We start from the raw sequence: 17226 nt of genomic DNA on the forward strand, positions 1-17226 counted from the left end.
TTCTTACATTATGTATCAACGGTCAGGCTTTTCTGTAGATATCAGCATTAAATATTTATCCAAAAGTCTGACTCATTTCTGTGTATTACGATGAGAAGTGTCAAAGAGTAATTTCAGTCGTGAAGTACAGACATTACAATTGAGAATAATGATCTTCAAAATGTTTACAATAATCACTTACTGTTTTTTACTAATGCATGTTGTTTTATATTATCTGTGTGCTATAATTCATCAGTTGTTAAACATTTTTGAAAATGAAATAAAAGTAGGAAAGGTCCACGACAGCTCAAAAATGTGTAGCCGTAGTGACAATCTCTCTTTATCATAGGTCCAGGTGTACGCGAGTGTCAATCATCATGTCCCCAAGGTTACTACGCAAATGGAGCAGAGCGCACCTGTCGACCCTGTCATGCCACCTGTAGAAGTTGCAGAGAATCGGCCGATCAATGTACGTTCTGTGTCGATGGCTACTACTTCAATGGTACCACCTGTGTCAAGGAGTGTGAACACGGCAGCCATCAAGATGACACAACACAAAGCTGTGTATCATGTCATGAAAACTGTGCTACTTGTAAGGGAGATCATAGAACATGCACCAGCTGCCATGCCCCTCTCTACTTGCAAGGTGTGACACTTTTTCTCTTTCAGTTGTCAACATTATTGTGTAGTGGACAGGATTGCAAGCTTCTATGCATTCTCAGATGAAATTAGTCTGTTAATAAATTCTTAAGTTGCATTGTTAAGACTCTCGAATCATCAGACAAAATTATTACATTTGTGTTACAGAGCATGTACTGATGGAAGTTTTATCCTTTTTTAATTGAGCTTAATGACTTTAAATTGTTTCTTGTGCACCTGTGACATATCCAAAAATATGAGAAATTCAAGTTTGAATGAACAGACAATAAAAATGTATGATTATTACATTTTAGAGAGAGCACCCATGTGTCAGTTTATGGGCAGTGAAGGGATAACATATTAAATCAAATTAAACTTGTGGAGGATACATGTACAGTTTGATCTGCAAATTTGTCAGAGCTGAGCTATACTTTCAATGAAACTCAGCCTTGATTATCATGAATTTGTAACCCCATTGGGAGGAAGAGATCAGTCAGTTCTGTGGAAAAGGTAACGATGGTCATTGATAAATTGTCTCAAAATCCTTGTCATAGTGTACAACCAGATACATGTAACAATTACAATGCAGGTTGAAAATTTTGCTCAGCGTCAGAGATAATAAAGTCTGTTCTGTGTACTAAATGTCTCGTGATACTTCTCAACAGAGGAATATATATAAAGTTTTTAGGTTTCTGAAAATATGTAAAACTATAGTGTATTATATGCCCACTTTGAATGTAGAGTTGTAAACATAGAACACTTGTTCACAGGTTCTAGCTGTGTGACCCAGTGTGAAGGGTACAAGAGTGTAGTCAGTGACAAGATTCGTCTTGTTGGCGGCCGTACTCCTCTCGAAGGACGTGTGGAATTGAAATATGAAGGTGAATACGGTACGGTGTGTGATGATAAATGGAACCTGAACACAGCTGAGGTTGTTTGTCAAGAGTTAAAACTGGGACATGCTGTAGCTGCATATGGAGAGGCACAGTAAGTTTGAATTGCCGCCACTATGTCACTTTTATCAGTAAACATGTTATATACCGGTACTGTGTACTTCACTGTAAAGAAAGGTAGAAAACAATCGTATATGCATAGACAATTATTAAGTCCAAAATAAATTAATATGATAATAATAATGAACTTTAAAAACTAGTGTAGATTTGTAAGTGTAGTTTTGTTAAACTTTGTATTGTAATCAATGTCCCCTTCAATGTAGTATGTACAATGCGTATAGATACAAATCTGTGTACACATTTCTAAGGCTAAAAAATGAATACTGTGTATTTGTACGATTACTGTTTGAAGGTTCCAAGTGATATCTGTGAATGAAATCTGTCATGTCTATTGTTACTTATATGGTAACATCATTTCATTGTTTTCATTTTTTAGGTGAATTGTTTTGATGTAAACTTGCATTTCCCAACATGTTTGTTGCTTCCAAAATTTTTAGTCAAATCTTTAACAAACAGAATGAGGTTTCTGAAGATGTATAAATGTTAAAAAAAATTATTGAAATCAGCTTAAAGAGTAAAAGTATTTTTAGCAAAGTGGTCTATCTGTCTTGTGGCAGTTGCTTATTGATGTTCTATCATGATGATACAAGAATGGTAACTTATATGCTAATTCTATCTGATTGACAGTTTTGGTCAGGGCAGTGGTCACATCTTGTTGGACGAAGTGAGTTGCATCGGAAACGAAAGTTCCCTCTTCTCATGTAGACATTCAGGCTTGAAGAACAGTGACTGCAAACATAGTGAAGATGCTGGTAAGTACTGACCCTCATAGATCACATGACAGCAATGTGATGTATTCTCAGAGATCACATGATTGTCATGTGATGGCTAAAGGCAGGTATGGCAGCACAAAGTTGCAGTTTCATTTGTACTAAAATGTCGCTTGACTTGAATCTTATTGGTCAATATCATGGATATTGGTAACTGGAATTTTGAAATACATGTGTTTCCCTAAAATATACTTAACAAAGCTGAACAGACTGTTACAAAGATAAACATTTTCATGAAGTGAAAATATTTCATGAATTTTGTATTACAGTTTTACAAAGATCATAGTTATCTATGAAATATATCCCTGGTACAAGATGTACAAACATAATTGAAACAAAATTTTCTACTGCACATGCAAACATGTTGTAGTTGGAAAGTAGATCTAGTAGTCATTTATGTCATGGCATTGAGAATTATTTGTGAATTATTCTTGTTTCCATGTCTACATTTTCACACAGCAGGGTCATTTTTATCAGATAATTGTACAACATATATTTTACACTAGACTGACATGTTAGCAGCAGAGTGAATTACCATGGAAACCATTGGTGAAATTATAGTTGGGAAATTATTTTTTGTCTCTCTTAAGGTGTTTTGTGTTCGGGTCCGGACACTTCACGTGAATGTATCAGCAAAGAGCACTGTGACGTTGGTTACTACGTGACTGTAACTGGAGACCAATGTGGCAAATGCTCACCACTGTGTACGACGTGTGAGGGTGATGCTGATCATTGCATATCTTGCCCTGAAGGCAGGTTTGTCAACTCACAGCATCAGTGTGTTGAATTCTGTGAAAAGGGTTACTATGGAGACAAGGATGGTACTTGTAAGCAATGCAGGTGTGTCTCATTTAATCACATGGTTTATTTTTACCTGGTATGTCTCATCGAAGAATCTTTGGGCCAAGAAAAATGAAATTATTAAGAAATCAAGCAGAAAAAAGTGGCTTATACATAAGGTCTATGATAGAAGAGATGTAGAAGTCTGATAAGCCTGAGTTACATAAGTGGATAAAATTGTTTTAATAAACTCCAAAATAATTCATGTGGATACCAAATAGAGACATGTTGCATTTCAGTGTATATTGTCCACCCGTTGACTCATGAACATATTTTCGTTTCTTGAATTGCAAGTGCTGAGTGTTCAGACTGCATTGATAGTCCATCAAAGTGTGTCCAATGTCCGCCTACCAAGTATCTCAGCATGATGAACACCTGCCTAGATAGCTGTGGCACTGGCTACATCATGAAAGGAAATGATGAAATCCGATTGGTCAATGGCATAGATGAATTTGAAGGACGTGTTGAGGTAGGAGTTCAAGTTGTGGATAATTATCTAATGAACAAACATCTATCAACATCAAATTAAACATCATTAAATAAGGACATTTTCAATGAAGGATTGTATTCAAGGAGCAAGATCTGTAGAGTCATTAATATTGATAAATTTGTAAAAATGAAATGGTAATAATTGGTTACTGCTTCCTGAGTGATGAATATTCTCACCACTGGTGGCGCTCTGCAAATAGATTCTCGGAAGGGTCTATAGTGGAATTTCTATCTCCTTGACCTACCAGGTATTTTACAATGGCATATGGGGTACAGTTTGTAATGATGGCTGGGACATCGACAATGCTGAAGTGGTTTGTCGTCAGCTGAGTTTAGGATCAGCAGTCTCTGTAGCCATGGATAGCAGGCAGTATGGGGAAGGCTCTGGACCCATTCTGATGGATGATGTTGAGTGTGATGGTAATGAGAGGACACTGGGACAATGCCAGATGCATCACCTTGGCATAGGACACAGTGATTGCAGCCATGAAGAAGATGTCGGTATCAGATGTAGTGGACCTGATTCCTCACAACAGTGTGTGTTAGACTGTGGACCAGGGTAACTACCTACTCCATTCTCCTATCTAAATCTACTGCAACTTTTACTCCACAGATGGATTAGTGTATTGTTTAAGCCTTTTGTATCAGTACTTATGGATTAATTTAGAGAAAGAAAACTTTCAAAACTGCAATTAGTAGTTTGTTTCCGGAACAAAAGTAACCAAAGTATTGACAAAATCAGCAGCTGAAATGTCCCTGTAAGGTTTATCTAGAGGGCATTATCTTAGTTCTTACGTTAGTTTCAATTTGTAGGAATAGAAATTTATGTCATAAAAATACCGACACATACATCACAGCTATCAAACTGAACTTGATCAATGCATACTGTATGTAGGAATGTTGTCATTGTTTGTACAGTTGTCCATTATAAGTCTAATTTCACTTCTCCATTTTCAATTCAGATACTATGCAGGAGAAAATCGCCAATGTCTCCACTGTGCAGCGACATGTAAATACTGCGCTGATACACCAGACAAATGCACAGAATGTTCAGAACCAAACTTCTTAAGTGGCAGCACCTGCATTCCAAGATGTCCTGATGGATTCTATGGTGATTTGATCGATAGGAAATGCAGACCTTGTGATACAAAATGTTCAAGCTGTTTTAATGCCAATAGGAATGACATTTGTAAATCTTGCAAACTTGGCTATGCTCTACAAGGTAATGCACAGTTCCCTGTTAAATTTCTGATTTACAGTAATTAGCTTAATAGACAAATCAATATCTCTACTCATGAAGTATTTCCACACTTGAATTAAGTTCCCCTCCATCCAATATCCATCCTTGTATATTAAGATTCAGAGTAGATTAAAACTCATATTTTTACTCAGTATTCCCATTTTGTTCTTTCGCTCATTTATCTTAGAGCCATTTTAACCCTTTCACCACCATGGTTCAGCCCAAACCCATTGTTATCAATGACAATTGTGGACCTGTTTACAGGGAATCGGGGGTGAACAGGTACAACCTATCCTGTCAACTATATCTATATATCCTGCCAATTACATTTTTGTAAGGTTTCTATGCCATGCCTGCAGTCTTCAAACTATTTGGCATTTGCATCTTCGGATCATTGGACGGAAATTAAAAAATAAAACCATGTTTATCAAGGGATGAAGCAAATCCGTTTTGTGGTTGTATGTCCACAGAACCAATGTCAAGGTTAAACTAGCTAATCATGTATTCTGTATCATACAAATTTGTATTGTCGTCTCCATCAGACATGACTTGGAGCAAAGGATTCCTTTCCCCCTTCCTGGCACAGCTGAATTCGCTGACAACAGGAAAACTTGAAGGAAAGATAAGACATTACATGTAATAACATCATGTTTGTAAGACACTTTTTAAGATATGAATTTTCATCATCTTTCTATGTGTAGATTATACCTGCATAGAGCGGTGTGATTCCAGCCAGCGTGCTCTGAGTTCAATACTGCCACCAGTACCTAGCACACCATTGGTACGTCTTAGTGGAACCTTAGAGGGACGCGTTGAAGTCTTTCATGATGGTCAGTGGGGTACTGTGTGTCATGATAACTGGGATCTTGTTGATGCAGAGGTAAGACATAGATATATATGGTCAGTGTTCCCGCTAAGGCTTATTTGCGCGCTAATTGCGCAGTGTCTCCAACTGCTCTCGCAGTGAAATTTCATGTTTTGCGCAACTTTAGTCTCAGTCATTTCAATCGGTAGTTTTGGAAACGATAACTCAGGGTGAAATGTGCGATCTCAGCGTAGATTTTACTTCCGCGTTTCGAGTTTAGTGCCCGTTGGTGGCGCAGTTATCACCAACGTTCATTGTCCGTTGTGACGTACCTCAATAAATTAGCATATACATGAACGGACCCAGCTGTGAGGCTATAGTCAGGCGTATCTCAAGTTGCGCACCCTCTCGAAACCTTAGAGGGAACACTGTATATGGTATATGTGGTATATTTCTATTTGTATTTGAAATATACTGGTTTCATTTCACTTGTGAGGTATTGTCACATTAATGTTCTTGACCTGAAATATGACCAGTTGTCTCAGTTGTTTAGATCTCAAGCCCAGAACTTACAAACTCCACAAATGCAAGGAAAATGGAGACTTCCATTAATGTTTCAAAATCATGATACACTGTATTGTAAAACACATACATGAGGTCCTTCGTTTAGGTATAGTTTCATATCATGTAACATCTTAGCCATCAGTTTGCTGTAGCCCCATCATTTACAGATTGTATTAATATATCAATAAAAATGACAATATCTTCATCAAATTTTTTGTTGTTCTGACCTGATTATCCCTTGGAGTGCCCAGGTCGATTTTTGTTGCCTTTATACAATAAAATGGCAAAATTTCTTTCAGATCTAGACAATTTTTTTCTGATTTTTACCAACATTTTGGTCAAAAAGTTTGGATCATGAAAATTTATGTCCATTTGGTCCAAAACCTTGGAAAAATTACAGAAAAATTCAAAAAAATTGGTAAAATGTTGCCCTGATATGTTTTGGGAAAAAATTACAATGCTCAAAGGGCTAATCATTGCCTTGTGACAAAAATGGAAACTTTTCACCAGTCAAGATGTTCATTGATTAAAGAATTGATATTACAATTGCTGTAAGGAAAGGTTTTGAACCAGGCTGCTGTTGTACATTTCAGGTTGTATGTCAAGAGTTAGGTCTGGGCCATGCTATAGGGGCACCACTATCTTCAAGGTATGGCACTGCAAGTCCAGATACAGTTGTCTGGATGGACGATGTTGATTGTCAAGGTTATGAAATGTCATTGACTCAGTGTCAGCATGCTGGTTGGAACAGAGGAAACTGTGATGCTTATCACTATGAAGACGCTGGTAGGTATATGTACATGTATTTCCATTGGTTTACTGTGTATAAATCCAACTTTCTGATTTGCCTCTTCTATATTATCTAGCAACTACACACAGACATAGACAAACACAGATACACACACACACACACACACACACACACACACACACACACAGAGCCAGGACATCCTAACATAGCAAGTTAAGTACATGTAGCAATTACTTAGGAATTAAAAAATAGTATGCACTTCTGTTCAATGCTGTAAACACCCCTGCTGTGTTGTGAATAAAAATAGCACAGCTTTACATGTATCAGTATAATCATGTGATTGCATCCACCATATTTTCTTTAAAATCCTATGTACAGTGACCAATAACTAGCTCCAAAAGTCACCAATAATCCAACACCATAACATTTCATGGCAATTTTTTCCCATATTTTGTGGTCAATTTACAGGTGTTCAGTGTGATGGGTCTGGCTACAGAAAGCCACCTCTCAATGTATGCCGTGAAGTGAGACCACATACATGTGAAAGCCAAGGCTGCTATGCTAATGTCTTGTGTGTTGACCTACCTGGAATGGGTGATAATTCTGTCTGTTTGACTTGCCCTAATGGCCAGGTTGGAAGTGGTGAAAACTGCACAGGTAAGTCCATTGTATTAAAAACTACATCATTCATCATTTTCCAGAGATGGCAAAACATTTTTACTTGCTGGAAATTCACAATTCACCTAATATTACTAGTATACTGATCTTTCATCAATTAGGTACTTTGGAAGGAAATTTTGAATTTATGTAGGTATGAAATAGAAACTTACTTTCACTAATGTTTATAACTTCTCATAACATTATTTTTGTTTAACAGTGGTTGCCAGCAGTCCACCAGAGTTCAAAGTTACGCCAAGTAACCGAACCACACGTCTAGGATTCTCTGCCAGTATAAACTGTCAAGCTAGTGGAAATCCAGCGCCATCAATCACACAGGATAGTTGGTTACACAATGGCAAGCCTCTAAACCCAGTGGGTAAGTGGAACTATGAAATTAATATGACAAACAGTAGGATTTGTTGTTTAACATGTGTGACGTGTGTGCTATGCATGCTAAACTAGAACTTATATTTGTAACATTTTGAGAAATATCATGTCAACAATATACTCACAACAAAATTCAATTCAGCACGAAAAAGGATAATTTCTATCGAGTTTGCTTAGAAATTATGTGAAGTGCTTAACTCTGTTCTGATGATTTTTAGTGCTCAACCATTCTTGCTACCCAAAAAATACCATCCAATCTTCAGTGAGATTTTTTGATTCCCATCAGTAAACCATTTTGCCTTCAAAAATGACTCTATTTCAATCCTTGGCAATGGATTTTGTTGGTTATTCAGTTTTTGTGTTTTTGCTTGTGTTGGCCATTTACGTCTTGTAAGTCCAAAATTATTGAGTCATTAAATCTAAATTGTGCATCATCACCAATGTTTAAAAATGTTCTGCGGTCACACTACAGTCAGCATTTCTACATATTGTTGCTTTTGATGAAAAAAGTGTGAAATGATACAGCTAATGGCGGACAAGACAACAAGATGGCTGATATTTCTATTTTATACTTTTCAGACTTTGCATCTGGTCGGATTAGTGTACTCATCAATGGTAATCTACACTTCACCAGAACCCATCGTCAAGACACTGGTCTATACAGCTGTATCATCAGAAACACTGCAGGGATAAATTCAGCCAGTGCTCACCTCAAAGTTGAAGGTACAGTCTGTTGATTGGTTAGGCATGACCTATACTTGTATTCAATAGTGAAGTAGCCTCGGTTTTAGTGATGAATCTTGCTAAAAATATGTAACAACTTCAACCCTGCTTTGATTTGAGTGGTCTATAATACTGGTGCTGATTTATTTTCATTTCCACAAAGCTATCAGGTTTTCTTTGGAGGGGCATCCCTTTATGAAATACAACTGGATCCCTAAGATAATGGTGATTTGTGAACTCATCAATGTGGGCCCAGTCTTGCAAATTGTGGCATTGAAGTGAGAATATCTGCAGAAATAGATTCAATGCTTTGCCATATTGACTGCCAAGCAAGGAAATGAAGATCATGATAATACATACACACTGGCAGTATTCTTTGGATTACCATCCTATTTGTAGATTTCACAGATGAGCTTGTGCAGCTTGATTTTGCAAGAAATATTGAATTCCGTTGAAGGCTGAGCATAAGGACTGGATCAGGCAATAATCGATTGGCGAATCATCAATGAACTCTTCTCTAGCAATGATTTGAATATCAGCAGAGTGGGAAATGACAGTTTTATTGATATTACATGGTTTAAAGTTTGCTGATGATAATATTACTGAAATGTACAAAACAGTCCAGTGGATATGTCTCTGTGTGGTTTCTGACAAGCGTTGAAGCCAATAGACATTGACTTGATTTCTGTTCATATTGATACAGAGAAACCAGAGGTAGTTGGCATCACACCAGGGAAAGGAGTGATTGGTGACACTGTATATCTTCAGTGTGTTATAGCTGGTCTTCCAGAGGCCAACATCACCTGGCAGCGCAATGGTATAGAGTTGGATGGTGACCGTTATCTGAAGTTTGATGAAAATGGCACTCTATACATCAAAGATATCAGATCCGATGACAGCGGTGAATATAGGTGTATTGCTGAGAATGAACTTGGCATTGACTTTTCATCCGTGCCATTGATTGTACAAGGTGAGGTTTAATTGTTGTTGGTTATCAGAGCAAAAAGCATAGACATGATCAAAGTGTACATCATGCAAAATACCTTCTGACAAATCCATCTTAGAATTTCTAGATACCACACGAATATCCTCTACAGGTTATGTTTAGGGTGAGGGGAATTTTCTTAAGGTAGTGTGCGCCCAGCAAGTGAAAGGCTTGAACTTTTGCTCAAACTTTCCTCAATGAGTCATTCAACCATTCTCTTTCAAAATCAGAAGAAAAAACTGGGGGACAAATTTTGGTACCAGAGAAACAAATTACCTGATATTTACTGATATTTGGAATTCAAAATTGCCGCCATCCCTGTTAACTCTACAGGGAAAATTAAAATTTTGGAAAACTAAGACTGAAAATTTTTCTTACACCATGACCTTTAAAATGAGCCCCTGTGATTGGTTGATCAGAAAACTGAGAACTGTGAAAGTTTCAAAGTCTGAATACCTATCCCCGAGGCACATTCCTCCTTAAGACTAAGTAAATTTAAGATTTGCAAATATAATACCAGTAGCAGATTGTATCATGTTCATGAATCGTTTGTTGTCAAGTAGTACAACACTGGCTGCAGATCTTAACTTAGGAAAGAGAAGCACCTCTGTAGAGATAATCCAACCATACATAGCTATCATATTTGACTTGAACATGTGTCAATTATTCTTAAAAGTCATTGCTTTTTATGCCTACTACCCATTGCTTGCAGAACCACCAAAGTTTTCTGTAGTACCCACACCAGTAGAGGCAGCAGTTGGGAACACTGCTGTCTTGGATTGCCGTGCTATTGGCACTCCAGTACCCAGGATTGTCTGGAAAAAGGATGGTCAGGACCTACCCAGGGGAAATAACAGGTAGCTAGATCAAACTATATGGTATCCTGGATTTCTACAAAAAAATAATTGTTTTCCCACACATATTTCGTATTGACAAATATAGTATATCTTTGCCTCATGAAATGTCCGAAATTTGTATGGCAGTGTACTGACTCTCAAGGTATTTCAGCATTGACAAACTTAAAGCCAGTCTTGCCCACCTGTTCAGTTCATTTGTACTCAATAACATTTTGTACACTATTTGGTTTTGTATTTGTACAGGTTTACGTCACTACCATCTGGGCAGTTAAACATCCGAAGCATTGTAGCAACTGACATGGGCAACTATGCCTGTATTGCCATCAACTCTGTACAAATTCTTACTGTCATCACACAACTTCTTGTCATCGGTAAGAAAAAAATATATTCTTAGACGTCTGGTCAGTAGATTCCTCTCAAAATCACTTCCCTCTTGTGCATCAGTCTGTGTACCTTTCTGCTCGGGTAAATGGTTCAGTTAACATATCAAATCTGATGCTGATATGCAGTGATGATGTATCCTCATTCTAGATCTCAAACTGATGATTTTCTTAAAATGTTTAGATGATTTCTTTTGTTTTGATTTTCTTTTCATAGAGGAGAGCGGATAGTGGTTACAGTAATTCTGATTTCAGCAAAACTGATTAATACTATTGTTCATAGTCTCACAAAGCATATTGAGGCAATGGCAGACTTTTTTGTGTTAGGCATTATGTGTTACTTTGCTATGAATCAAAGTAGCTCTCTTGTGTACTACTTGATCAACATTAAGTGGGACAAGCCTAAATCTTTGAAATGAGCACAGCATGAACAAGCTATGAACTCATTCTTGTGATGTAAACAAAGTGTGTGTTTCATGTTGTGTAACAAAATGCAGTGAAGATTGCCCAGTAAACAGCAGAGGATCAGTCAACTAGGTATTGTTGTGGTGATTGTGCTAGAATTAATAGATGCATCAAGCATCAATGGAGTAGAACGCAAAAGCATATCTTCTAGAATAGTATGGGAAACTCCCTTACTGTAAACTCAGTTACTTATTCAAGTAAACTCTTTACAGAGTCAACGGTATGCAGAAAAGTACAGACAACACCTTCATTATTATCATATGTTTACCTGTACAGGTCCCCCAGTGATTACAAAACCACCACAGAACAGCACATTAGTCAGTGGAGCCTCTCTGACACTTTCCTGTGAAGTTATCGGAGCTTACGATCCACAAGTCATCTGGTTATTTAACAACAAGCAGATAATCAGCAACAAACACTATCAAGTGTTCAGTGATAATTCACTAGAAATCAGTTCAGTGGATAACCGAGACACGGGAACTTTCACATGTGTTGCAAGTAACAGTGAAGGCATTGCCAACGCATCAGCAGTTGTATCTGTCACAGGTCAGTCTTAGAATTCCAATCAACAATGTGAATACAGGAACTATAGTCAGCAACTGCATTGATTTTCACCATTGGATTTGATGTTACCCTGGCCATTCCCTTACACTCTTGCATTCACCCACATTAGCAATATAAATGCTGTGAAGTGACCATTCCACAGCTCAATTTGCACTGCTCCGTTATTTCCAATTGTGTGGCCAAATCCAAATACATGGGGTGAAAGCATCAAGATTTGTCAAAAGATGAACCATCTGAGCAAAACTTCTGATGGTAACATCACTAGGAAACTTGATAAACTGCAAGTTAATCTTTTCAGGAAAAAAATTACTTAAATGTACCATGTGAAATTGACTCCTGTTTGTCTCTTCCAGGTGACGCAACTCCACATGTGTCAATGAAAACGTCATCGATATCTGGCGGCACTGCTGCAGGCATTGCTGTGGTGATTATCATCATTATTCTGCTAGTCATCGGAGCCGTGTTGTACTACAGGAGATACAGACTAAGAAAGAAACCATTTGAACCAACCAGATTTAACCAAATAGTCCGAGGTGGACATTCCATGGATTTTACACCAACGGTATCATATGTATCAGGAGAATCGATCACAGTTCACCAAGAAGATGCGTCTCCATTAGTTTCTATATATCCTGACAGTGGCAAAGAAGTGTCCTGAAATTGTAAACATAGTCTAGCCACAGACTGCTTTTCTTTGAAATCCTAAAATATTTTCATGAGCTCAATCTTTTTAGCTTCATTCTGTACAGAGAGAATTCGCTCTATTGAACTTTTTAAAGCCTGGTGTTGCGAGAGAGGCCAACAGTTCTTGCATTGAGAGTCCATTTCTTCAAGAATGCTGTAGTCCAATCCTTTTGTTTTCAATGATAAGGTTGGACTGATTCACTTGTAAATAGGGGTGGAAGTGGTCAGGAAATGAGGGAAGTGACCAGTGATGGTGGTGATATGTGTGTAGACCATAACAGCACAAATATTTTTTTATGGGATTTCCTTTTCCTGAAATAGAGATTTATTTGATGTGTCACAGTGTGTAAAGTTGTGACATTGTCAATGTTATGCTGTGAAACAATGCAATATTGACAGTGCATGGTGAGGTGCTAGAGGCCATGAACTGCTGTAGTTTGATTAGCTGTTAGGTTAAGTACATGTTTTTTGAGATCTGAAGTTGAAAATTGGATAAAAAAGTACAATTTTATCTGTTAACATTCTAATCAAAGATAATTATTCATCTGCTTGCTAATAATTCAGTTCAAAGTTCATGCGTTGCTTGACTTTGGATTTTTTAAAACGAGCACACAAGGTATGATCTACAAAACAAAGAGAGCACAAAGGCTTTGATCATTCATTATTTCAAAAAGTTTTTAACCTCTGTTGTTTCAAATAAGTTTGGTCCTGTTCGATATTATTTATTTGCAGGGAGCACACTATGAAACAACATCTAACATATCAAGTGTTTTATTTATGAAGTGAATTCATTTTCATTTTGAACTCTGCGGTCGCTTAAATTTCTCAAGTTACTGTTACAGTAGTTTTTTGTCTACATTTTTTAAATACTTTGTGAGAGTTACCTGACATTTTTTAGCTCCAGTGCCCTTGAATATAATTTATTGCATGCTGTAACACTATGGCAACATTATCTTTAGTGTTACTGTTATATGTTATTGATAAACTGTGAGAAAAACTTACTTGCTTTTGTAAATTTCATTACTGTAATGAACATAGTGCCTGTACCTACTCTATAGAGAAACTTGATATACTGGTAGTGTAATTCTACTATGAACTAGCTTGAGTTACATGCACTTTTGTCCCCCAGAGCTTGCTGCATACCTCAAATTCATTTATTTGTGTGTTTATAGCTTAAGAGTCACTTGTTCTTGCAAAACTATTAGTTTTTTTCATGTTAGATATTACCTGTGTTGTGTTCTCACCCTCGCACCTCTGACCCTGTTCCTAATACTCTCCCTAACTTATTGGTTGGAAATGTTCAAGTTGTATACATCCGGGGTAACCTGTCTGATACTAATTTCCTTCAATTTTGCAAAGCAGCAAGACTTTTTACTATAGTCCTTTGCACAAACCGCTTTATCAAGTGCAACTTAGAGATAAGACACCAGAGTCATTTATAACCTCACATGCCATGGCTCATTTAGACTAACTCCAGTCCTACTTGTTCTCAGTTAGTTTTCTATGAAAAGCAATGCAAGACACAATGCACATAATGGTTGGAATGCAAGGTTTTCTATTTCTGTGTGTGTGTGTACTTAGATGATAGCAATAACGTCTTAATAAACCATGATTTTATCAATCATGCTGCCTTTTAACCTTGTGTAATATCAACAACATACAATGCAACTTTCAAATTTACAGATGTATGCCAGATCAAACTTTGAAACTAGATTTTCACTTTACGCTTTTGTGATCTAACTTAAAATTCTAATACGTGTTAGTAGTGAATGTTATATATTTGGAAATTTTTGATTGTGTGTTTTTTGATGTAGTTGTAACCTTGATGTCTTCCATACAATCAAATTATCATCTCACTTCAATGCAAAGTGTTCCCCTTTCATCCGTGTGGTTCAGTTGAACCCATTATGCTCTTTGTAAGGTTAGACCACTGTATTATAGATGTGGGGATGTGTAGGGTTGCATTGATAACAAAGAATTATTTCAAATTCATGTAGACGTAGTACGTATAGTATTGTTGTCTTTTCTAGTCGTTGCTTAGCTGTAGTCAGCCTGTAAAACTTGCCTTGTAGATTGTAGTGTTTTACTTATCAATTTTCTTGCAACAAACTATTCCAAATACTTACAGAATTGAGTGATGTGATTTCTGTGGTTTTACTGACACTGAGTAGAAAATCGTCCCAGGGCATTACATTGTTTGTATTGCCTACCCATCCTCGTCATCAGAGAAACTGAGGTCAGAGGTCAAACTGAGGTTAGAGGCCAAACTGCTCTGATTTTCAGCATTCACATGCAAGGAAAGATAAAATATTGCAATTTCTTTGTTCAAAAGTTGAAAAATTTACTCTTAAGAATATGAAATACATATTCAACGCCATGGCATTACATCAAAAAACAAATTCATGAGCATGAGTGATGACTTTTTTTCTTTTTAAGGAAAAAACATCCGGAATAAACTCTAAATGCAATGAAAATACTGTCACAAGTGGAGTTTTGCTTGTCAGAATTTCAAAATGATGTAGCATCTTCATATGCTCAAAACAAGTGCATCCAAATTGCACAAATAAGATTTTAAAAATGACATAATCATTATTTACCAAAATGTAAGTTATTTACATCATCTTTGTTAAGAGTTACGCATTCTTGATTGTATCAGGTTTCAAATCAGTAATTAATAATTATTGTTAAAATTTTTTCTTCATCTTTGACTTTCACATTTTGTTTTCGCACATGCATTCATCTAGTAAACAGTTCTGATGTAGTATTCTTTGTTCGGAAATAAATGGATTACGTTAATTTTCTTGAAGTACTGTTTTGATTTTTACCCTTCCAAGACACACATCACTTTTATTAACACTGTTTTGTCAAATGCCATCAAAATTTTTATTTTTTGCACCCACTTGCTTCAGAATGCCTATGCCATCATTCATATTGCTTTGTCTATTCATACATTTACCCAGTGCATGTGTGTGTAGTGTGTGTGTATCTGCATACAGGCATAGATAGTCCTGCAGGGCGGTTCCTTTGTGGTAGTGCAAAAGTACCAAAATGCCACAAAATGGACATCAATAGGTTTAGGTCTTTTCAAAAAACTGCCAAAAACGTAGAGAATGATGGCATGATAATCATTGAATTTTGATGATTTAATAAATTTTAATATAACAGGCATACTACAAAGCAAAGTCATGGCATGAAATAATTAGTTTACTTGCAAAGATCGTATCTACAATTGCAACAACTAAGTGTGTCAATTTAGATATATATTACATTTAGAATGATGAAATATACACCAAGGTCAAATTGATGGAGGTGCAAAAAGAAAGATTTACATGTTTGAACAATAATATTTGGTTTGACTTCTGCGGTCAAATTAATTGGTATGTAATGTGTTCATAGGAGATAAACAGCGCCCTCAGAGTCAGATATTAATGAAAACCATCAATAACTCCTGGAAATGTTGATCTGAGAGAAGCATCAATGCCATTTTAAATTGTGCGTTGTTTCATCCAGGGTTGATTGTTATCCTGATGGAAATTCCATATGGCACCTTTCTTGTTTTGTCATAATATCAGCTTAAAGTGAACATCAGTTGTCTACAAGGCTGCATTCACAAATCGGGGGTGGGGGTGGGGCTGGAGGAATCATGGTTTAAATCTTAACTTGTAGATACCCCGAAATAACATTTCAAATCTCCCCTATATATGACCACAATATTTAAATCCCTTCCCCTCCCCCGTACTATATGGCCAAACATTGAAGCCAACAATATTAAACTAAAACTTTGATATCTATGGAAGACCGGTTTCGACCTGCAACATGCGACCTGCGTCTTTAAACTGTGATCTGCGACCAAACCCTAACCTAGCTGCAGTACAGTAGCTTGAGGTTTTGCCTCGGTATTTGGGTCGGACGGCAAAACCAGGTTTACTGTACTGCAGCTAACCCTAACCCTAACTTTAACCCTAACCCTAACCCCTAACCCCAACTAACCCTAACCCTAACCCTAACCCTAACCGTTTAAAAAACTCGCATGTCGCATGTTGTGACCGGTCTTCCATATATATCTTTTTCAGGTCAGTGTTTTTGCTCTTCTTATCAACTCCTTGTTTGTCACATATTATTGCTGGGAACTGCATTTAAGCCATAAATTAAAATGCCAATATTACAATAAGACTGCTGCACATTCGTTACCCCTATTCAATCTTGGTTATAACGAGCCATTACAAGCTATGGAAGACCGGTCATGACCTGCAACATGTGACCTGCGTCTTTATGCGACCTAACCCTGACCCTAACCCTATAACCCAACCCTACCCTACCCATAACCCTAACCCCTAACATTACTAACCCTAACCCTAACCCCTAACCCTAACCCTAACCCTAACATAAGCCTTACCCTAACCCTAACCCTAAGTTAAGCCTAACCCTAAC

At 37.0% G+C, this 17226-nt stretch overlaps 1 protein-coding gene across 3 annotated transcripts in view; it reads left to right on the plus strand.

Moving 5' to 3' along the window:
- LOC139122011 (scavenger receptor cysteine-rich type 1 protein M160-like) overlaps positions 1-15601 on the plus strand; it is a 48899-nt gene extending 33298 nt beyond the window's left edge. For all 3 annotated transcript variants that reach the window (XM_070687350.1, XM_070687351.1, XM_070687352.1), the window contains 17 exons: positions 329-625; positions 1389-1605; positions 2259-2383; positions 2992-3241; positions 3536-3710; positions 3979-4289; positions 4693-4952; positions 5672-5850; positions 6933-7125; positions 7559-7747; positions 7968-8126; positions 8717-8860; positions 9564-9830; positions 10558-10702; positions 10946-11073; positions 11824-12093; positions 12465-15601. In XM_070687350.1, coding sequence (XP_070543451.1) covers positions 329-625; positions 1389-1605; positions 2259-2383; positions 2992-3241; positions 3536-3710; positions 3979-4289; positions 4693-4952; positions 5672-5850; positions 6933-7125; positions 7559-7747; positions 7968-8126; positions 8717-8860; positions 9564-9830; positions 10558-10702; positions 10946-11073; positions 11824-12093; positions 12465-12769 — 3614 coding nt within the window. In that variant the 3' untranslated portion in view covers positions 12770-15601. The remainder of the gene's footprint in view (positions 1-328; positions 626-1388; positions 1606-2258; positions 2384-2991; positions 3242-3535; positions 3711-3978; positions 4290-4692; positions 4953-5671; positions 5851-6932; positions 7126-7558; positions 7748-7967; positions 8127-8716; positions 8861-9563; positions 9831-10557; positions 10703-10945; positions 11074-11823; positions 12094-12464) is intronic.
- The last annotated feature ends 1625 nt before the right edge of the window (positions 15602-17226 follow it).

Source organism: Ptychodera flava, chromosome 21, assembly GCF_041260155.1.
Source record: "Ptychodera flava strain L36383 chromosome 21, AS_Pfla_20210202, whole genome shotgun sequence".
NCBI classification, from domain to species: domain Eukaryota; kingdom Metazoa; phylum Hemichordata; class Enteropneusta; family Ptychoderidae; genus Ptychodera; species Ptychodera flava.